The sequence below is a fragment of the Leucopleurus acutus genome (genome assembly GCF_964270905.1).
Source record: "Leucopleurus acutus genome assembly, contig: HAP1_SCAFFOLD_599, whole genome shotgun sequence".
Taxonomy (NCBI): domain Eukaryota; kingdom Metazoa; phylum Chordata; class Mammalia; order Artiodactyla; family Delphinidae; genus Leucopleurus; species Leucopleurus acutus.
The window spans coordinates 58175-80644 of record NW_028138787.1 but is presented as its reverse complement, the minus strand read 5'-3'; the positions used below and the strand labels follow the sequence as shown (position 1 = coordinate 80644).

At 48.4% G+C, this 22470-nt stretch overlaps 1 protein-coding gene across 1 annotated transcript in view; it reads left to right on the top strand.

The window, feature by feature from the left end:
- The first annotated feature begins 3481 nt into the window (after positions 1-3481).
- Positions 3482-22470, top strand: part of LOC309978981 (collectrin-like) — a 30246-nt gene continuing 11257 nt past the window's right edge. Inside the window, exons 1-2 of the mRNA XM_082865804.1 lie at positions 3482-3556; positions 19796-19909. Coding sequence (XP_082721930.1) covers positions 3510-3556; positions 19796-19909 — 161 coding nt within the window. The 5' untranslated portion in view covers positions 3482-3509. The remainder of the gene's footprint in view (positions 3557-19795; positions 19910-22470) is intronic.

Here is a 22470-nt window from a genome sequence, read left to right as displayed (position 1 = left end):
ATAACCTTTTAAAAATTAAAATGAGAAGATTGCCTTCCAAAAAATAAAAAAGGAAAAATATAAGGAGAAGAGGGAACCCATGTGCACCATTGGTGGGGACGTAAATTGTACAGCCACTGTGGAAAACTGTATGGAGGTTTCTCAAAAAACTAAACATAGAACTACCATATGACCCCGCAGTTCCATTCCTGGGTACATATCAGAGAAAAAGAAAAACCCTAACTCAAAAAGATACATGCACTCCAATGTACACAGCAGTGTTATTTACAATAGCCAAGACATGGAAGCCACCTAAGTGTTCATCAACAGAAGGATGGATAAAGAAGATGTGTACACACACACACACACACACACACACACACACACACACACACCCCTACGTTTATACATATACATACAATGGAATACTACTCAACCGAAAAAGAGAATGAAAATTTCCCATTTGCAACAACGCGGATGGACTTGGGAGGCTATTATGCTTAGTGAAATAATAGGACGAGTGCTGTATGTTATCACTTATATGTGGAATCTGCAAAATAAAGTAGTGAGTATAACAAAAAGAAACGCACTGAGATATAGAGAACAAGCTAGTGGTTCCCGCTGGGGAGAGGGAAGGGGGAGGGGCAAGATAGGGGTAGGGGGTTAAGAGCGAAGCCTCAGTAGTTGTGGCGCCCGGGCTTAGTTGTTCCATGGCATGTGGGGTCTTCCCGGACCAGGGCTCGAACCCGTGTCCCCTGCATTGCCAGGCGGACTGCTAACCACTGCACCATCAGGGAAGTCCTCGATATTATCTGTAAAGTGACGAGGAGTTTCGTGGAAGGAGTGTCATGACAGAATTTGTGTTTACAAGACACTTTGGCCACAGTGTGGAAGACAGAGAGTCCAGGCGCCTGGAGTCGAGAGGAGGACCCAGTTGGGCAGCAGGTGGAGTAGTGCAGGTGGGAGATGATAGCTATTTGGAGTATGGTGTGTTGGTGGAGAGAGGGGGCAGGGAAGGGATTTCAGAGCCACAGGGATGGGCTGACAAGGAAGAGAGGACAACGGGTCAAGGATAAGCTTTTGTTTCTAATTATGCAACTGGATGCATGATGGCCCATTTATGAGTCAGGGAACCAAGAACCAACAAGAAAACCATGGCTTTAATTTTGGACTTACTGAGTTTGAGGTATTATTGACAAACAGGCAAGGACAGAGCTGGCTTGAGATACACGTTCCTGCGTCACCTGCACTGAGGTGGTAATGACAGTGCTGAGGGAGAAAGCGGAGGGTGGCAAGAGGAGAGGGGCTAGCCTTGAGCTTAGCGATTCTCGAAAGCTTAAGGCCCTTGTAGAGGAGGGTGAACCTGCAAAGGAGGCAGAGGGGCAGGAGGACAACCAGGACGATGCTGTATCACGAAAGGGAAGAGAGTGCTTTCGGATGAAGGGACTGTTCAAGAGCATCAAATGTGCTGTTGAGAGGCCAAGCGAGGCTTGACTGAAAACCGCTCATTGGGTCATCGGTAACGTGAGAGAGCCGCTTTGTGGAGTGGAGGGATTGGAAGGCAGATGGTGGAGGAGATTAAGAATAAGTGGGCAGTGGGGCTTCCCTGGTGGCGCAGTGGTTAAGAATCTGCCTGCCGATGCAGGGCACACTGGTTTGAGCCCTGGTCCGGGAAGATCCCACATGCTGCGGAGCAGCTAAGCCCGTGTGCCACAACTACTGAGCCTGCGCTCTAGAGCCCGTGAGCCGCAACTACTGAAGCCCATGTGCCACAACTACTGAGCCCGCGTGCCTAGAGCCCGTGCTCCGCAACAAGAGAAGCCACCGCAATGAGAGGCCCGCTCACCGCAACGAAGAGTAGCCCCTGCTCGCCGCAACTAGAGAAAAGCCCACGCACAACAACGAAGACCCAACACAGCCACAAATAAATAAAATAAATAAATTTATATTAAAAGAAAAGAGTAAGTGGGCAGTGACCGTGTAAAGACAGAAGGATGGACAACTCCTTTGGGAATTTTGGCTCTGAAGGGCAGGAGAGAGACAGCAATGGGTAGAAGAAGGAGGACTGAATAAAGTGATTTCGTTTTGCTGTTGTTTTAATCGGAAAGAGTTGAGCATGGTTCAGAGTCAATGGACAGCCTCCAGTCAGCACTGAGTGCACAGAAGCGAGGGGAAAACTGTATTGTTTAGATCCTGGGAAGGGCCGAATGGAAGCGTTCCTAATAGAGGTGGACAGAACAGCCGTTGACAGGAGGAGAAACACCACATCTGGCCCTTCGGGGGAGGATGTGGATAAGACATGTGCCTATGGGGGAAGTTTTGTACTTGGTGTCAGGAGGGCGGGGGAGTGTAAGTGGATGACTCGAGATGTATCAGTAACTTATAAAACAAGAGCGCCTAGTGAGAGTGAGGTTTGAGGGAAGCACTGAGATTTGGGGAGGCCTGAAGGAACTTTGAAATAGTCATTGTGAACCATGAGAGAGAGAAAACTGACGGAGAATCCTAAGGGGATCCCGGGCAATCTGGGAGTAGGTCATCATGAGTTTAGAGTTAAGCCACAGAACCTGTTTTGTGATTTTTCTCCAGTTACACTTGATTACCACCTAAAATGTGGGGTCAGCCACTTCAGTTTGCTAGGGCTGCTGAAACACAGTACCACAGATTGAGTGGCTTAAACGACAGAAATTTGTTTTCTCTTGTTCTGGAGGCTGGAAGTCCAAGATCAAGGTGTCAGCGGGGTCGGTTCCTTCTGAGTTCTGTGAGGGAGGGATGTGTTCCAGGCCTCTCCCCTTGGCTTCTAGATGGCTGTGTTCTCCCTGTGTCTACACGTCTTCCCTCTGTATGTGTCTGTGACAAATTTCCTGTTCTTTCAAGGACACCCGTCATATTGGATTAGGGCCCACCCTAGTGATCTGATTGTAACCTGATCACCTCTGTAAAGACACTATCTCCATATATATTGGTTCCATTCTGAGGTACTGGGGGGTTAGGAATTTAACATATGAATTTCTTTGTAGGGGGGTACAATTCAGCCCATATACACACATACACTCAAGTTTTCAGCTAAGAATATAAAAAGTAAAATTGTACCGGAGTTAATAAAGGGAAGGAAGCTGAGAAGGGGAGTCAGTTTATGAGGGAAAGGTGAAAGGGAAGAAGGGAATCAACTGTTTATGTCCGGGATGAGATGTGCAGATTACCTGTTTGTTGACTGGCTACGAGTACTGCAGATTTGGAAGAAGATAATGCAATGGGAAACACACCACACTTACAGTGATAGAATAGCTGGGAAACTCTATCCTGAACATTATGGTGACATGATTTATCATGGTCTCCAGGAAGGAAGGAAGATGAGAGAGAAGATGAGAGAGAGACGCAGACAGACAGACACACACACAGACACCAACACCAGTGTGGCCACAGTTAGAACCCAGTGGACCAATTTTTACCCCATGCCTCTTCACTTGACCTTCGTTTTACTTCTCTTTCAGTACGCCTGGGATACAAATGAAGACTATCTCTTCAAAGCGATGGTGGCTTTCTCCGTGAGAAGAGTTCCCAACAGAGAAGCAACTGAGTAAGTAAGCAATGAAAAGTCTAAATTGATTGTTTGCAAGTATTATTTGAGACAAGACATTAATTAAAAACTCAATCTTGAAAATAAGGTATACATCTAATTTTTAAGGGACCCACGTTTTAATTCAGCATTAAAAAGAACCTTTATAATCTAGCTCAGCTTATAGTTCATATCATGTTCTAACAATGCTCTTCATTCAATAGGCACTATGAAGATAAATATAAAACTTTGTAGTTACATGTCATAAGCTATGTACATTTCTCTCTCTCTTTCTCTCTCTCTCTCTCTCTATATACATAATATTATAAGTTGAAGTCATATAAGTTGAAGATTAAGATGCTGACAAGGTAGGTTTCATTCTGAGGCCTCTTCTTTCAGCTTGTAGGCAACACCAAATCTTTGTAGGCTCACATGACCTCTTCTTTGTTGAGCGGGAAGTGGCAGCGGGGAGAGTGAGCATTCTGGTGCCTTTTTGGATGAGGGCGCTAATCCTCTCTATCAGGGCTCCACCATATGACCTCATTTAACTGTAATTATCTCCTTATAGGCCCTATCTGCAAATATTAATACATTCACATTAGGGGTTAGGACTTGAACGTATGAACTTGGAGGGGGGCAAGGGGATAAGTGCATAGCACTCATTTTGAAAAGAACTTACATATGTATAGGTTCATCGCACCGTTGGTCTCTGTCGTAGCACCTTGTTTATTTTCTTCAAAGCCTTAGTACAACTTTTAATAGTTTTACATTTGAATCTGTTCTTCCAAAGGATTCTTCCCTATTTGTGGTGTTTCCTTCCATCTCCATTTGTGATTAGGGTAACACTCCTGGTTTCTCTCTACTCCCTTACTTCACTCTTCCCTTGAGAGGTGAAATGACTGATTTGATTGGTGGGCTGGAAGGATAAACTGGGCATGGGTTTGCTTCTCTTGAGGAGCCGGCCTGCCCTCAGCACGCATTTTTTCTGCGCTGCCCCCCACACTAAGTACAGAATCAGGCCCTGCCTGGGCAAGCTTACACATCCACGCGGCTGTCCGTGCTGTCTGTAGCTGTAGACTGTTTAGATTGTTAGGTGCCAGATCGTAAGGTGTTAAGTATCTTGCATATTACACCAGAATATGGTGAGACCTGCCTCGGTTCAGCTCTGCCTGGGTCACTATAGATGAATTTATCTCATCGCAGGATATTCTTAAAATTAGGAAGGAAATTTGCCCGCTGATAAAAGTCATATCCTCCAACACAGCCTTTTATTTTGGTCTCCTGTCTGCTTCATTCTTTTGTCTTAATTTTACCGAGAACTTGGCAAAGAGGGTTTCTGTTGATTGTCTTCCTCAGACCCACAACGTATTATGCATGGGCTGTGAATGTAAGGGATAGAACAGAAGAGAAAAATTGGGGGCAGCAAAAGAAACATATGATACGTGGATTTACGTGTACACAAACACACGCATATATATTGCAACACACGTATGTATTTTAAGATACGTAACGTATTCACATGATTCAAAAAGTTAAAAGAAGGAGGTGTGAGGTAAAACAAAATGATGCCCTACGTGAACTTTACTCCTGTTTTATAGATTTTTAGAAAAGATATATTTGCCTTTATCCTATGCGTTTAAACGGAAGCACTCTTTCCAAAACAATTTATAATAACCTTTTAAAAATTAAAATGAGAAGATTGCCTTCCAAAAAATAAAAAAGGAAAAATATAAGGAGAAGAGGGAACCCATGTGCACCATTGGTGGGGACGTAAATTGTACAGCCACTGTGGAAAACTGTATGGAGGTTTCTCAAAAAACTAAACATAGAACTACCATATGACCCCGCAGTTCCATTCCTGGGTACATATCAGAGAAAAAGAAAAACCCTAACTCAAAAAGATACATGCACTCCAATGTACACAGCAGTGTTATTTACAATAGCCAAGACATGGAAGCCACCTAAGTGTTCATCAACAGAAGGATGGATAAAGAAGATGTGTACACACACACACACACACACACACACACACACACACACCCCTACGTTTATACATATACATACAATGGAATACTACTCAACCGAAAAAGAGAATGAAAATTTCCCATTTGCAACAACGCGGATGGACTTGGGAGGCTATTATGCTTAGTGAAATAATAGGACGAGTGCTGTATGTTATCACTTATATGTGGAATCTGCAAAATAAAGTAGTGAGTATAACAAAAAGAAACACACTGAGATACAGAGAACAAGCTAGTGGTTCCCGCTGGGGAGAGGGAAGGGGGAGGGGCAAGATGGGGTAGGGGGTTAAGAGGTACAAACTACTATATATAACATAAACAAATATATTCATAAATTAATATCTATATATTAATATCTATATAAAATAAATAAGCTACAAGGATATATTATACAGCACAGAGAATATAGCCAGTAGTTTATAACTGCTATAAATGGAGTTACAGCCTTTAAAATTGTGAATCACTGTGTTGTACACCTGAAACGTATATAATATTGTACATAAAAACTATACCTGAAAAATATAAGGAAAACAGCCGCTGGTCATCTCACAATGCTAGCCCCTCAACTAGTCGCTTTTTATCTTATTGTCATTTTTCATCAACAGATTTTATACATCGCTGTGTTCATTGTATCATTACTTCCTCTTAGTACCTAAATTTCGCCTTGTAAATGACTATGTTGTATCACGTTTCCATTCTTAGGAAAAGTTAATTTAAATATGTAACATTTCAGATTAGTTTTGAGGAATTCACTTTGGGAATTTGATTTTTCGGAACCCGGACATTGTAGGAGTCTGTGAATATGTAATCTGGTTTATTTGCAAAGGTGTTTTAATTGGAACTGGGTGCATAGGCTATATAGAGGCTTTTGTTGCCAATGTCAGTTGAAAAATTGAAAAGCGCAAACCTAGATTGGGGTCAACAAATTGTTTTCCTGTAAATGCTCAGGCAGCTTGAGTCCCAGCAGTACTGCTCTCAGGGGGCTGAGCGATGAGGGCTGCCTCACGAATCGGAATGTGTTTAAGATGCAGTACAAGTGCTGCCGCCTAACGGTGGCTGCTTCTTTACATGAGCAGGTTTCCTCTATGGGAAAGGGCACCGCACAATGCAAGATGAATTGAAAACAACTTCCCAGACAGGCTGCCTCTCCCGAGTGTGGTGGGTAATAGAAAGGCACCACTAGCTTGGCAAATGGATCCGATTTTAAATGTGCTTTTCCGAGGTCTTTTGGTGCCAGTGTGAGGCAGAGTGGATTCTAGAGGGTGGGAAGTATGCCTGTTAGGATGGCTTTAGGGATTCAAATCTTGAACATTGGCCGGTTTTTTAAATCGTTTTTTTCCTATCCTGTCACTGCTTATTTCTATGGATAGTGCAGAAAACTTAGAGCTACTGAGATGCACTGGGTGGAAGATGTAAAGAGTAACTCACTAAAGATAGTCAAATAATGCACAGAGTAATGAAGACTCTTCGTCCCACCTTTCACTCAGTCCTAACGACGGTATCTCATATCAAGCGCGATCACCTCCAGTGACACAGGGCTCAGTGTCTCCTCTGCATATTTGGGAACGTACCGCCAGCCTACCCTTGACCCAGTATAAGCTGGATTGACTCTGCCAGAGGGTGTTCTTCCTAAAGCGAGGTCCTGGCCACATCCATGAAGGACTTGCAGGAGAGCTGAACGGGTCCAGTCACCATGACCCCAAGCGGGCAGTGGAAGAGAAGGTCGAGGTTCTGAGAGGCAGAGGGCGAGGCCCTGCAGAGCAGGTGCGGCGTGTCCACGGCCTTCCCCGCAGGACAGGGGCGGGGATGGGTCCCGGTGCGGGTGCACCACGCAGCCCGCTGGGAGCTGACAGCTGGGTCCATGTGATGGGCGCCCACTAGCGCCCAGGCCACACCAGTGGCCCCCTTGCACGTTCCCCTGCCCACCTCAGGTCAGGCAGAGCTGCTAGCAGAGAGAGGAGTCGTCTGCGAGAGGAGAGAGGGGCACATCCCTCCCCAGCTCGCAGACGTTCCCAGGGCCACTTCCAACTGCCACCGGAGTAGCAGCACCTGGAGCGCGAGCCACCGTGATGGTGTCCCCAGCCACTGCCACTGTCCCGTGGGTGGAACAGAAACCGGCGCCTGCCTCTTAGCTGGAGAAGTCTGAAGGCAAAGGCTGGCTTGAGCCTCCATGGCTGGGTGAGAGAGGGCGGCTTTGCCAACAGCCTGCACTGGGACGGCTGCCTGCACTGGGACGGCTGCCCGCCCGGCCCGGGGCCAAGCAGAGGCCTCCGGAGGGAGCTGCACGAGTCGCTGCCCGTGGGGCCCGAGATCCAAGTGCAGGGCAAAGGGAAGGCGGCAGAGCGGGCAGGGAGGGGCGAGATGGAAGCCTTCGGCCCCGGCCAGAGTGCGTCGTCCTTGTCAGGGGAAGGGGCAGTGCACAGGTCCCCAGACGGTCTCCTGAGGCCCCCCGGGTGCACTCTGGGTGGAGAACGCTAGGACCCGCCCCGGCAGGGTCCACCAGCGGCCAGAGGGCAGCACAAGGAGCCTGGCTAGGGAAAAAGAAGCTTGCCTTTTTCTCTCCTGTCGGATCCCCGCGCTCTCCCACCTCCCTTTTCCATCCCCCGGTGAGCGGGACTGCGGGGAGGTAAGGGGCGAAGCGCAGGAGGGGTGGAGCCAGGAGAGTAAAAGAACAGAGCAGGCCTCTGAGGCCAGCACGGCCGGGGGCGAGGGAAGCCCTGTGTTAGGGGCGGGAAGACAGTTCGTCTAGGTTTTGATCAGACCAGACCGGCCTGAGCTCTTTAAGGGCCAGAAGTGACAGGCAAGCTCCATCGCGCCTCCTCGAGATGCTGTCGGGGAGTGAGGGACAGAAAGGGCTGACAGAGCGCCCAAGGCAGTGGCGTGAGAAGCAGAAGCCTCTTCTTCACGGCGCTCCCCTGAGGCCGCCTGTGCCCTACACTGCTGGATGGGGGGCCAGAGAATTAAGTAACCTCTGTTGGAAGCCTGCTGTGTAGGCTGCTAGGTAGGCCCTGAGATGTAAATGATGGGTAAATCCAGGTCGCACACAGCACAGGCCCACACCCAAGAAGCCGGCCCTGGGAGTCATGGAAGACGGACGAAATGTGACAGAAACAAGACAGTTCCTTTGAAAGCATTACTTACAAATCTTGATATCCAGTGGTTTTCTTGCTCTTCCCTGGATTTTCTTAAAAGTAGAACGGAAGAGGGAAGGACAAGTTTATGTTGTCTGAAAGTAGAAAGTTCTGGTTTCATTGGATCAGATTACTTGAAGGTTTCTTGGGACTTTGATTGAAGATGGTAAACAGGTGTTTTCAAGTTTTTATAATAAGGTTTAGGCCAGGTTTTCTAAAATAGTTTCATAGGAATTTTTAAATGTTGAAAGTATTATCTCAGGAAAATATGATTGAGTTTAAACTTTAGTCTATTTTCCAGGAAAACTGAGAAATCTAGTTGCCTGGTTTACTCCAATATTGGTTGTTTAGAATAATTTATCATTTTTAGCAGGAGAGGCAGAAGTCTAACTCAGGCCTAGCGTTCCCTTTCTGAGTAACATGATGTAGGGCACGGACTGGATTTCTTCCTCTGCCTAATTATTCAAGGATAAGCCTTGTGATCTAAGAACGAACGACATGCTCTTGTATCCACGGTAAGGGGATTAACGGTCTCGTGCCTGTTAAACAGCAGCCCAGCTCCTGTTTAGTCCTTTGATTTCCAGAAACAAGAGCCCAATTCTTCCCACCCTAGTTGGCCCTGTCTGGCGCCACTGATGAGGAGTGGCAGTGGAGCCAGTTCTGAGACAGTTACCTTCAGACCAGGGCTCCCCACACTTGAGGGATGGGAGTGGCCCTTTCTACCCTTTTAGTGATTTGCTGACAGGAGCGACTGTATATGTGTAAATACTACAGCTTTGCGAAGCAGTCGGACAAAATTATTATTCCAGTGAATACAAAGAGTTCCATCAGACCCATCTATATTTACAGATCTTGAAAGTGTAGGTTTGCTGTTTAGCTGTGCTGATGCCATTTCAGTCATTTATTTATTTATTATTTTTATTGAGGTATAATGGACAGATCCCGTTGTATTAGTTGCGGGTATACGGCACAATGATTTGATATTTGTGTGTATTGTGAAATGATCACCTCAGTAAGTCTAGTTAACATCCGTCACCGTGCATCGTGATGTAATCTTTTTTCTTGTGCTGAGAACTTTGTAAGATTTAGGCATTTCAGTTTATTCATCAAAACATACTTTAAAAGACACGTTTAGTTCAGTAAGTGCTGTCGGCTGATTAATATTTCATTTTGTGCAAATCTTAGAGGACATTCAGTGTGGTCACATTTAGAAGAAAGGGCGTGGAAGAAGTCACGCTGGTTGGACATAATCTATCACTGGAAGGAATCTGCGTCTTTTGGTCGCCAAGTAAATTATCTACCGAAACCCGTAAAATCACTCTTCGTGGTACTCCCTTTAGCACCCACTTTCCTTACATGTACACTTCCTCTTGGCTACCTCTATCTGCACTATATTCAGGAGTCTTCTTACACTAGAGAGTTGTCTGTGTTATGTTGTCTGAATATTTGTGATTGGGGAAACAAAGTTTTAGGGAAGTAATCTCCCTCCTTTCCTTCCTCCCTTTTCTGTTATTGCCGTGCTGGCCCAATTTACTTTCTCAGTTACTCTCTCTTGGAGTAATGTAGAAACAGTGAGTAAAAACAGTGGAGCTCATTACTCCGTTCTGTTAGTTCATTCATCCACCTATTCACATCACAGTCACTGAGCGCCCACACGGGCCACACTTCAGGAATACAGGGCCGCACAGGGCAGGGTGGACTTGGGCCTTGGCCTCGTGGCCCAGGGCCCAGAGAAGTCTTGTGTTGCAGATGGACAGAGTGTTTGATAGGCTCCCAGGGAACGCTCAGCTGATAAAATTGAAAACGGTGCTCAAAGCTTGGAGACTATGAAGCTCTACTGTGGGTAGAAATTAGAGCCCCTCCTGACAAAGACTGTGGACAAACCACGTGGAATCCAGAAGCCCTGTGCCCTCCCCTCTGTCCTGGGTCTGTTCTCCGACGGAGCATGGAGCCTCGTGGGCAGATCCGGGCATCTCGGGAGTTTTGGCTCCCACTTTGGTTTTAATCTTCTGGTGAGCTCACACTGTGACCTTGATCTTCAAGCGTCTTAATAGCACTAAACTCCTAGACCCGGCACTTATGGGCAGGGTCGTGCAATCTAAATGCCCCTGCAGTAGAACGCTTTTCCTAACCCTCCCTAACCATAGTGGCTAATCCTTGTTAGCTCTCGGTAAACATCTGTGAGTGAATGCTTGACGTCCTGGCTCTTAAACCAGGGTCCCGTCTACTGGGCTGCAGTGGACACAAGCAGACGGTGTCCCACCCACCATTTCTCCCTCGTGTTGCACTTGAGTCCCCTGGGCGGATACTCCCACGGTGAAGGTGGCGGGAATGGCCACAGTAGAAGGAGCTCCCGGCCGCCTGCATTTTATCTCTTGTTGGACCTCAGTGTCTTACTCTTGAGGTAGCCAGGACATCCGTTAATTTCCCAAAGGGTCATCCAGACAAGGAAGAAGCCCCAGCCCACGGGGGTGTCTCCATCGTCCTCTGCAGCCTCTGCCTTGCAGCTGGCTCCAGAAGCAGGGCTGTGCTTTCCCCTGGCCCTTTCCCCACAAGCTCGCTACTTTGGGAAGCGGGTTTACTCATTACCAGTTCAACTGCCTGGATCGGAACAAAATGTAAACACATCTCTGTAGTTCTGTTTCTGTAGTTGATATTTGTAGAGCAGAAGCTTACTGTTTTGTGTGCTTAAAACCTTTGACTTACTTTTCCTGGCTAAACCATCATGTAGGAGGGATACTTACTACTCTTCTACTGAGGAAGACCCTAAGCAGTTAACCGTACCCTCACTGACACACGAAGGTCTCAAGCCCTTTCTGGTAACTCACGCAGAGTGCAGTGCCTTGTCTCATGTCTAGCAAATGGCAGGGAGTAAACTTCAGAATAAAAGCTTGATTTATAGAGTTTCAGCCCAGGTTGTTTTGTATGCAACAGTAACTGTCTCCATTGAAAATGTTGAGTTTAATATTTTCAGCCAGCAATTTTAATGTTTTGGACATCTTTATTTCTAAGTAGATAACATATTTTCCTGTTATTTGCTGAGGTGCTGTGTTAAAGCCTGAGTTGCCACCCAGTGGAAACACGGAATGAAGGACTTGAATTCGTAGTAAGGGATAGCGGGTTCCATGGTGATGGGGACAGAGGAAGCGCTGGGGCCACAGTGTGTCGATGCAGCTTGTGTGCATCCCTCCTCCTGCCTTGGTTTCTTCACAGCACATCTCCCCACCTGTCAGTGTGTGTACATTTATTTAAATGTTTACCTTCTGTCTCTGCCCCCTTAGAAAGCGTGCTCCATGGGAGGGAGAAGGGGCTTTGCTATGTTTACAGCTCATTCTCTGACCCTCTAAAGGGGAAACCTTGAAATTCATGTTTGAACAGTATTTCAAACTGTTCAAACAGAACAGTATTTCAAACTGTTCAAACAGAAGAGGCTTTAGATGGAAAGAACAATACAGGCAAAGTGTCCAAATGACCATTTACTTGGTTTCCGGCCCCCTGTATTATGCTAGCAATATTACTTTGTATATATATATTTTTTGATTTATATAAACGGCTTGTGCTACCCATAATATGCCACTTCCCATCTTTTTCATTTGACAGTGTATTTTTGAGATATACCTGTTTAAAAAAATGCGTAACTCTAGATCGGTAGTTCCCAACTGGGGGTGATTTTTGTCCTTCAGCGAGTGTTTGGCAGTGGCTGGAGACATGTGTGATTGTTTTTACTGGAGGAGGTCCTGATGATATCGAGTCCACAGAGGCCGGGTTTGCTTCTAAACATCCTGCAACGCACAGGGCATCCACATCATAGAATTATCTGGCCCAGACCGAACAGTGCAGAAACCCTGGGCTCTTTCTTTCCTTTAATCTGTGGAATAGTAGTCCCTTGATAGCAATACCATATTTACTTTATCCCTTCCCCTGTTGGTGGACATTTAGGTTCTTCCAATGCTCTGCTCTGACAAAGGGGGCTGCGAAGAACATCCTCACCAGTGTGTGTGTGTGTGTGTGTGTGTGTGTGTGTGTGTGTGTGTGTAAGAGTGTTTCTGGTGGCCGCACTGTGTTCTAGGAAACACTTCCAAATGCCGCTTCAGAAGGGCTGGACCTATCGACACCCACAGCACTGCCTGGGATTCCAGTTCTCTGCATCATTTCCAGCATTTGATATTTTTTAACTTTTCAATTTTTGCGAAACTGAAGATGATAAATGAGTAGCTCATTTTAAAAAACCGCATTGTCTGATTGTTAATAAGGCCCAAAACATGAGTCATTCGCACCCCACAGCATTCTGCAAAGTGGGGGATATGTTTTTGCCAAGCACACACCACTTCATTTTGTTCCTCTCTGTGTCTTTGAAAAAGGCACATTTTGGGAGACCGGGCGTGACTGTTTCTGCCAGTAGAGGGCACTGTCCCTCAGTGGCTCTCCACCAGTGTCATTGTGCACCGCGCGCCCCGCCCCTCGCCCCCCAAACATCTGGCAGGGCCTGGAGACGCGTTGTATGTTTACAATATGGATTATCTGCTGGCACCTAGAGGACAGAGACCAGGGATTTTGCTAAAACCCTACAATGCAGAGGTCTGCACCCCACAAACAAAGACTTGTCTGGCCCCAACAGAGCCAGGGTGGAGAAACCATCATGTGGATGAAATCCTAATGTTTGAATCTTTGAAAGAAAGACCATGACAATCTCTAGGATAATGAAGCTATTTTAGTATTATTTAAAATAAGAACCACCTTTAAACCGTATGAAGTGGGCAGTAGGGGAGACGCACGCCTTCCTGAGAAGGGTCTTCTCAGGGGCAAAGGCAGCAAGGGTGGGTGGGCAGGAGGGAGTGCAGGCCTGGACGTCAGCGGTGCTTCCTCGGGGCGGGCTCTGCAGGTAGGAGAGGTGGCTCTGGGGCTTGGCAGCTCCTGGCTGGAGTGGAGGGAGCTGGCCTGGCGGTCCGTGCCAGTGACTCAGGCAGGGGTAGGGCAGGGGTCAGCTGGGTAAAAGAAATGTGGGTTTGAGTGTCAGGAGGAGGTGGCTTTGGCTCTCAGGACTCAAGGGGGACGTCAGGCTGCAGGAGGCCCAGGCCCGGGAGCGGTGATCCGCTCCCATCTCTGCAGCGAGGCTCTGTGACTGTGCCCTGGGCCGGTGGTGGGGGTGGCGGTGGGGTTGGGGGTGGGGGTGGGGATGAGGGTGGGGGGGTGGGGGGGTGCGGGTGGGGGGGTGGGGGACGGGCCTCACAGCAGGGTGGGCGTCAGGCAGGGCTGCTGTCAGGCCGGGGCTCAGTGTCCTCTTCTCGGAGGCGGTTGCACCGGGAGCAGATGCTTCTCAGAGGCCCCAGCCTGGGCACAAAGGCAGGGACCACTCCATTCCTCAACACGGGCCGGAAGGCCGACAGCCTGGGCTCGGGGCTGTCAGACCTCAGAGGCCCGTCGAGCCGCCTTTGTCCTTGCTCGCGTCGGCTGAGGGCCCTCAGCGCGGTCTCCTTGGCACAGGGTTCCGGGGACTCCTGGCTGGGCGGACACGTGGACAAGCTGCTTAGGCTTTCAACGGGGGCGGTACGGACGCCCACCAGGCTCTGCGTGTGGCAGGAGAGGCGGGCGTTCCACCGGGACCTCATCGTGAAACCGTTGCCACGGCCGGAAAACCCCAGCCTCGAGAAGGTGCGGAGGGGCGGCCCTCTGGGAAGGCGCCTCCAGGCCTGGAGCACCAAGGACCCGCGGACCGGGTAGTACTTCCAGCTGCGCAGGATGGCGGGGAGCGGCCTGCTGCGGAACGAGAGCCCGCGATCCCGGCGGTGGCGGCGGCGGCGGTGGCACAGGATTTGGCACCCGGCCCGGCCCATCGGGAGGCAGGTGCCGCGGGCGGGCCCGGTCCATGGGAACCGTGGGGCCCGGCGCTTCCGGGCGTGGGCTGGCTGCGTGGCCTTGGCCGTGCCCAGGTACCTGCTCAGGTAGCTGCCCATGCTCGCGGGTCAGTGGGGTCGGACCTTCGACGGGCTTTGGCCTCTGGGCGGCCCCGAAGTCTGTAGACGTCAAGCTTACGACGCTGAGGCGACCATTGGCATCGGGGTGGGGGATGGTTCGCGGGGCGTTGGAACCTCTGGGCACGAGGTCCTGCGCGCGCCAGGCCGGGGCCTCTCGGACTCACTCGGGGCCTCTCGGACTCACTCGGGGCCTCGCGGACTCACTCGGGGCCTCTCGGACTCACTCGGGGCCTCGCGGACTCACTCGGGGCCTCGCGGAGCCACTCGGGGCCTCGCGGAGCCACTCGGGGCGTCGCGGGGCGCCCCTGTGTTCTGAGCATAGGGGATCCTTCAGCTCCCACTGCTGGCCCAGGCGCTTGGCTCTGGGTGGCGGGGGAGCCCTCCACTTTTTGCCCTTGACATTTAAAGGGAGGAAATATAATAATTTGTACCAGGTCCTGAAAATTGACTGAAGGGCACTCTCTTTCATTACTGTAAAAATGGACAAAATGCACTTGAATGCTCCTTTAAGGGAAAAGAGCGAAGTTACTTGTATTTCTACAGAGGCTGTGTGTTTCTTCTAGAATGGTTGCTAATGTCACTTTGTGTAATTTTATTCTTAAGGCCCTGGTGAAAGCCTTTCGGGACTTATTTTTTAACCTGGACAGCACGGATTCCATGTGGACTCTCCTAAAGGTTTCAGTCCTCATCCATTCACAGATAGATAGTGTTGTCTCTCAACACTAATAAGATTTCTCGTCTTTCATTTCTACTGATAATGAATAGTTGAAAATTTCCTGCTTCCAAAACAAACTTTGCAAGGGCTGTTGGGTAACTGATTACAGTGCTGAGGTTTGGAGGTCTGTTCACGGTGGTGTGAATCAATCTCTTGTGAAAATTTTCCTCAAAAGCACACGCAGAAGGGACCTATTCGGCCAGCTCCACGGCTGGCATGGGAGACGGAAAGTAGAAGCCTGCAGTGAATCCAAAAGCGGTCAACAGATTCTGTCCACATGTGACAGGTGGATGGTTGAACGGTGAGGACACTAAACAGAGTTTAATGAGGAAGCCCCAGAAGGTTTCTGAGGTCAGAGAGAGGCCACATGTTTTGGGATGCCACGGTGTGGTCAGCTGGTGAGTGTGGGGGGATGAGATCCCTAACACTGTCCGCTCACTGATGAATTCCTGTTGTTATTCTTGTTTTGGTCCGATTCCTTATTTAAGAATGATCCCCAGGTATATGATTTTGAAAACAGAGAAATTCCAATGGTATAATTTTCTTTTTCTTTTTCTTTATATTTTTCCTTATTAGTCATCCATCTGTACACATCAGTGTATCCACCATTTTGTTCGCTCGCTCCATGAGTAATAATCATTCTAACCGGCAGCATTCCTTGAGAACTTAGTTTACTTTTCAAGCTGGGACCCTCTTAATCACTCTGCTCACATCAGCTCATTTAGCCCTCACAACAACCCTTTGAGGAAGATGGCATGGGTATTCCCATTCTCATGAGGTGGATGAGAAAACTGAGGCGCAGAGACATTACGTGGCCTACTCAAGATGTCAAGTCAGCAAGGGGCAGGGGTCGGGTTTGAACCCAGGCAGTCTGACTGCAGAATCCACCATCTCTGCCAGTGCGTAGGGTTGCTTATCCCAGGATCCTCTGAGGGCAGGCCCCGTGCTGGGTGCTGGGGATGCAGTGCAGCTAAAACCAGGCTTATCCTTGCCCTTGGGGAGCTTATAGTAGTGGAATTGGTTGCATATTAATGAACCAAATGCAAGTGTGTAATCTTGACAAGCATTACAGGGAGGAGAAGTACGTAGGGGCTTTGTTCTCACGAGGGGCCGCAGGAACTGGCATTTGTGTGAGGTCTAAAGCAGGAGTAAAAGTGAACCAGGGGATGAAAGGAAAGAGGGTGGAGGGACCAGCACATGCAAAGGCTTATTATAGGAAAGAACTTGGGGAGAGTGAAGGGTGGAAGGAGGGCAAGGTCCCTGGAAGTGGAGCAGTGGGGAGGACTATGGTGCATGATGAGCTTTGGGCGGAAGGAAGGGTCAGGCCAAAGAATGTGTGGGCTGTGTTGAGGAGTTCTGATGTTTTTATATATATATATATATTTTTTTTTTTTAAATTAATGTATCTATCTATTTATTTATTTTTGGCTGCGTTGGGTCTTCATTGCTGTGCACGGGCTTTTCTCTAGTTGCAGTGAGCGGGGGCTGCTCTCTGTTGCTGCGCACGGGCTTCTCATTGCGGTGGCTTCTCGTTGCAGAACACGGGCTCTAGGCATGCCGGCTTCCGTAGTTGTGGCACGCGGGCTCTAGAACGCAGGCTCAGTAGTTGTGGCATGCGGGCTCAGTAGTTGCGGCTCACGGGCTCTAGAGCGCAGCCTCAGTAGTTGTGGCGCCCGGGCTTAGTTGTTCCATGGCATGTGGGGTCTTCCCGGACCAGGGCTCGAACCCGTGTCCCCTGCATTGCCAGGCGGACTGCTAAACACTGCACCATCAGGGAAGTCCTTGATATTATCTTTAAGGTGACGAGGAGTTTCGTGGAAGGGGCATCATGACAGAATTTGTGTTTACAAGACACTTTGGCCACAGTGTGGAAGACAGAGTCCAGGCGCCTGGAGTAGAGAGGAGGAGCCAGTTGGGAGGCAGGTGGAGTAGTGCAGGTGGGAGATGATAGCTATTTGGAGTATGGTGTGTTGGTGGAGAGAGGGGGCAGGGAAGGGATTTCAGAGCCACGGGGATGGGCTGACAAGGAAGAGAGGACAACGGGTCAAGGATAAGCTTTTGTTTCTAATTATGCAACTGGATGCATGATGGCCCATTTATGAGTCAGGGAACCAAGAACCAACAAGAAAACCATGGCTTGCTTATCCCAGGATCCTCTGAGGGCAGGCCCCGTGCTGGGTGCTGGGGACGCAGTGCAGCTAAAACCAGGCTTATCCTTGCCCTTGGGGAGCTATAATAGTGGAATTTGTTGCATATTAATGAACGAAATACAAGACTGTGCTCTGGGTCGGTGGTGGGGGTTCGGGTGCAGGTGGAGGTGTGGGGGGTCGGGGTGGTGGTGGGGGTTGGGGGGGGCCTCACAGCAGGGTGGGCGTCAGGCAGGGCTGCTGTCAGGCCGGGGCTCAGTGTCCTCTTCTCGGAGGCGGTTGCACCGGGAGCAGATGCTTCTTCTCAGGGGCCTCGGCCTGGGCACAAAGGCAGGGACCACTCCATTCCTCAACACGGGCCGGAACGCCGACAGCCTGGGCTCGGGGCTTTCAGACCTCAGAGGCCCGTCGAGCCGCCTTTGTCCTTGCTCGCGTCGGCTGAGGGCCCTCAGCGCGGTCTCCTTGGCACAGGGTTCCGGGGACTCCTGGCTGGGCGGACACGTGGACAAGCTGCTTAGGCTTTCAACGGGGGCGGTACGGACGCCCACCAGGCTCTGCGTGTGGCAGGAGAGGCGGGCGTTCCACCGGGACCTCATCGTGAAACCGTTGCCACGGCCGGAAAACCCCAGCCTCGAGAAGGTGCGGAGGGGCGGCCCTCTGGGAAGGCGCCTCCAGGCCTGGAGCACCAAGGACTCGCGGACCGGGTAGTACTTCCAGCTGCGCAGGATGGCGGGGAGCGGCCTGCTGCGGAACGAGAGCCCGCGATCCCGGCGGTGGCGGCGGCGGCGGTGGCACAGGATTTGGCACCCGGCCCGGCCCATCGGGAGGCAGGTGCCGCGGGCGGGCCCGGTCCATGGGAACCGTGGGGCCCGGCGCTTCCGGGCGTGGGCTGGCTGCGTGGCCTTGGCCGTGCCCAGGTACCTGCTCAGGTAGCTGCCCATGCTCGCGGGTCAGTGGGGTCGGACCTTCGACGGGCTTTGGCTTCTGGGCGGCCCCGAAGTCTGTAGACACGAAGCTTAACGGCGCTGAGGCGACCGTTGGCATCGGGTGTGGGAAGGCTGTTGGGGTTTAAGAACCTCTGGGCACGAGGTCCTGCGCGGGTCAGGCCAGCGCCCCGCGGACTCAGGGCTTCTCGGAGTCACTCGGGGCCTTTCGGAGTCACTCGGGGCCTCGCGGACTCACTTGGGGCCTCGCTCGGGGCCTCGCGGGGCGCCCCTGTGTTCTGAGCATAGGGGATCCTTCAGCTCCCACTGCTGGCCCAGGCGCTTGGCTCTGGGTGGCGGGGGAGCCCTCCACTTTTTGCCCTTGACATTTAAAGGGAGGAAATATAATAATTTGTACCAGGTCCTGAAAATTACAGAAAATTGACTGAGGGGCACTCTCTTTCATTATTGTAAAAATGAACAAAATGCACTTGAATGAATGCTCCTTTAAGGAAAAAGAGCGAATTTACTTGTATTTTTACAGAGGCTGTGTGTTTCTTCTAGAATGGTTGCTAATGTCAGTTTTTGCAATTTTGCTTATAAGGATATGGTGAAAGCCATTCAGGATTTATGTTTTAGCTCCGACAACGTTGGTTTGTTTTGGGTTCTTCTCTTATTTTTCTACGTTCATACATTTCATACATTCATATATAGACTGTCTAACTGAACACTATTGCCATTTCTTTCTTGTCACTTCTACTGGTGATCCAGGTATACAGACTAGAGTGAGGCCCATTTCCAACTTATAGTTGGGAGCAGGTACCCGCAAAAACAGTGTCCAAAGCCTGCTGGTAAATGTTACAGCACTTCAGTCTGGAGGTCTGTTGTTGGGCCAACCCCTGTTACTGGAGTAGGAGAGGGGTGGAAACAGTGGCCAACAGAGGAAGCAAGTCCTCGATCAACAGATTTGTCTGGTTCTGAGAGGTGGAAGGCTGAATGAAGAGGACACTGAGAAGATCCTGATGAGGAAACACAAAAGCATTTTGTGTCAGAGAGAGAGGCCAAGAGTTGAAGAAACAGGGATGCTGTCAGCTAACAGGTGACGAAGAATGAGATACCTAATGCCCTCTACTGAGCCATTCCCTTTGTTTCTTTTTTGGTAGATTCCTTGTTTTAGGAATGATCCCCAAGTCTATGATTTTGAAATAAAGGAAATTTCCTATATTATTTTCTTCTTAGTAGGACATTTCTTCACCTCTTAAGATGGTAATAACACCAGAGTGGAATGTCTAATGCAATTTGGTATTATTCACTCATAATGTACTTTTTTTCTTCTCATTATCTGCAGAATTTCCCACGTCCTACTTTGCAGTGTAACCCAGTGGGTGTCATTCTGGTTTGTGGTTACCAGTCCTTCAAGGAATCACACCCTTCCTGCTGTTGAGGTACAGCCAGCCATAAGGTAATCACCGCTAAATACGCCTTCCACTGGTGAATCAAGTTATTGATTAATTCAGCTGTTTTCATAGATTTTGAAGACTTCTCTCTCTGGTTCCAAGTGATTTATTTATTAAGATGCCAAAGGTTTCATTTTGTGTTCTTGGAATAGAGATTAGTATAGATCAGTGGTTCTCATCCAGGCGCAGTTTTGCCTCCAGGAAACATTAGGCAATGTCCGGAGACGTTGTTGTACAGTGCTGGTGATGGAGTAGGCAGAAGTTAGGGACGCCAGTTAACATCCTCCTGTGCTCAGGATAGCACTTCACAACAAAGAACTATTCAACCCCAAATATCCATTGTGCTGTGGCTGAGAAGCCCTGGTTTATACATTAGCTAAGAAGGTTTAGTACTGTCTTCTTTTGGCGAGAAGACCTTATACGGCACTATTGTGTGATGGTTCATCATGTGCCTTCTCGAGCCCAAATGCTTATGTGATTTTTGGGTTTTGTTTTAGGGGAGTATAGTTGCTTTACAATGTTGTGTTAGTTTCTGCTGTACAGCAAAGTGAAAGTCTTTACCTTTAAAAGATAATTTTTTGAAAAAAAGGTAAAAGCATGACTTTCATACAAATTAAAAATGAATGCTATCAAAGATTTTATTATCTTATTAGTTAATGAGGGAACTCATTATGATGTTAAAACCAGTTTAAAGGAGACTTCAAGGCAGCATGCAAATGCAGGAATTGAAGAATGGTCATGTTTATTTATTAAAAGATACACCAGTCTATCCATTGACAGTGCTCCACCAGACACAATTCACCTTGATTTTCTGTGGACAAGAATCATTTACATTGTATCAGTTTTCTCCAGCTTACACATATGCAAAATAACTCAAAAACAATAAAAGGTGGAAACTGTCCAGAAAGGTAGATTTGCAGGACTCTCAGTCATATTTTTTGCCCATTTGAAGTTTTACCCATTTTTTCCTGACAGTTCCCCATCTCCTCTCCTTGGGGTTATAACAAACTTTCAGAAGTGAAATGTATTCTTTTCTGCCTAGAAGCAGAGGAAGCAGTTTGTTTTTATTTCAATTAACATGCACTTTATGTGTGTCAAAACATCATATCCCACACATGATTGGTGTTGGGCAAAGGTGTATTGGAAGAATGAGTTCACAAATTAAACTATTTCCTGAAAAAGAATGAAACAAAGTTCACTCTTCTTACAAAGGATTGATTTACAAGTTACTGAAATGCATATTTTTTCTCGTTACCAAAGAGAAATATCTAGTGAAAGAACTCATCTGCTCTTTGTAAAATATCAGTGTTTAAGATAATGAGTGTATAATCAAATGCCAAATGTTTTTGTGTGAATAATCATCTGTTTCCCTTGCTGAAGCAAAGGCATTGAGGCTCTATACCCATGGGGAATGATTTAACAAGGGTTTCTTTGTTTTGTTTTTTTAATAAATAAATAAATTTATTTTGGCTGCGTTGGGTCTTCGTTGCTGTGCGCAGGCTTTCTCTAGTTGCGGTGAGCGGGGGCTGCTCTTCGTTGCGGTGCGCGGGCTTCTCATTGCGGTAGCTTCTCTTGTTGGGGAGCACGGGCTGTAGGCGCACAGGCTTCAGTAGTTGTGTCTCGCGGGCTGTAGAGCGCAGGCTCAGTAGCTGTGGCACACGGACTTAGTTGCTCCGCGACATGTGGGATCTTCCCAGACCAGGGCTTGAACCCGTGTCCCCTGCATTGGCAGGCAGATTCTTAACCACTGCGCCACCAGGGAAGCCCTAACAAGGTTTGAGCTAAATTGTTTCTGTGCTTTTGCCAGTAAGAATACTGCTAAGAGCCACTACTTAGGGAGTAAGAATTAGGAATATTGTATTTCATGAGAAAAGGGATTTTTATTCAAGCCCTGTGATGAGGGAGGGCTACAAGGAAAATGAAGGCACTGTGGTTAAAGCAGGCTTCAGTTAATGTGAGGAGGAGGAGTGAGTGTTTACGGTGAAGGTTGAAAATCTAGATGAATATGTTTACAACACAATGTCTGTTTCAAAGGCCCTAGTAGGAAGGGCTATTGAGGGGGCGAGAATGGCCAATAGAATAGGAATTTATGTCCGGGAATGGATAGGGCTCATCAGGATTGTATGAAAATAAAGGAAACAGTACCAAGAGGGAAGGATAGAGTGAAAAGAAAGGAGATGGTACCTAGAAGGCAGGTAGTAGGAATTTCAAGGCTGAAGAGCCTATGTGGTTGGGCAAAATAATGCTAGTTCCGCCTAATGCTTGCATAATATTTTCTGGTTCACAAGGCATGTTCTGATGCATCTGTGGCATTTAGTATCAACACCAATCATTTGTGAGCTGTTATTATTATCCCTGCTTTATAAATGAGGAAATTGAGGCTCAGGGAGATTAACTGATTTGCTCAGGTCACCTAGAAAAATAAAGAGTGACAACTTGAACGCAGGCATGCCGCCAGCACATGCAGTGATTTTTTTTTTTTCCTCCCGGTCTGCTAGAGTATCCACACCTATGGAATTAGGTGAGGGGATGACAGACCAGTTCTAAGATGTCTGCTTTTGATCTG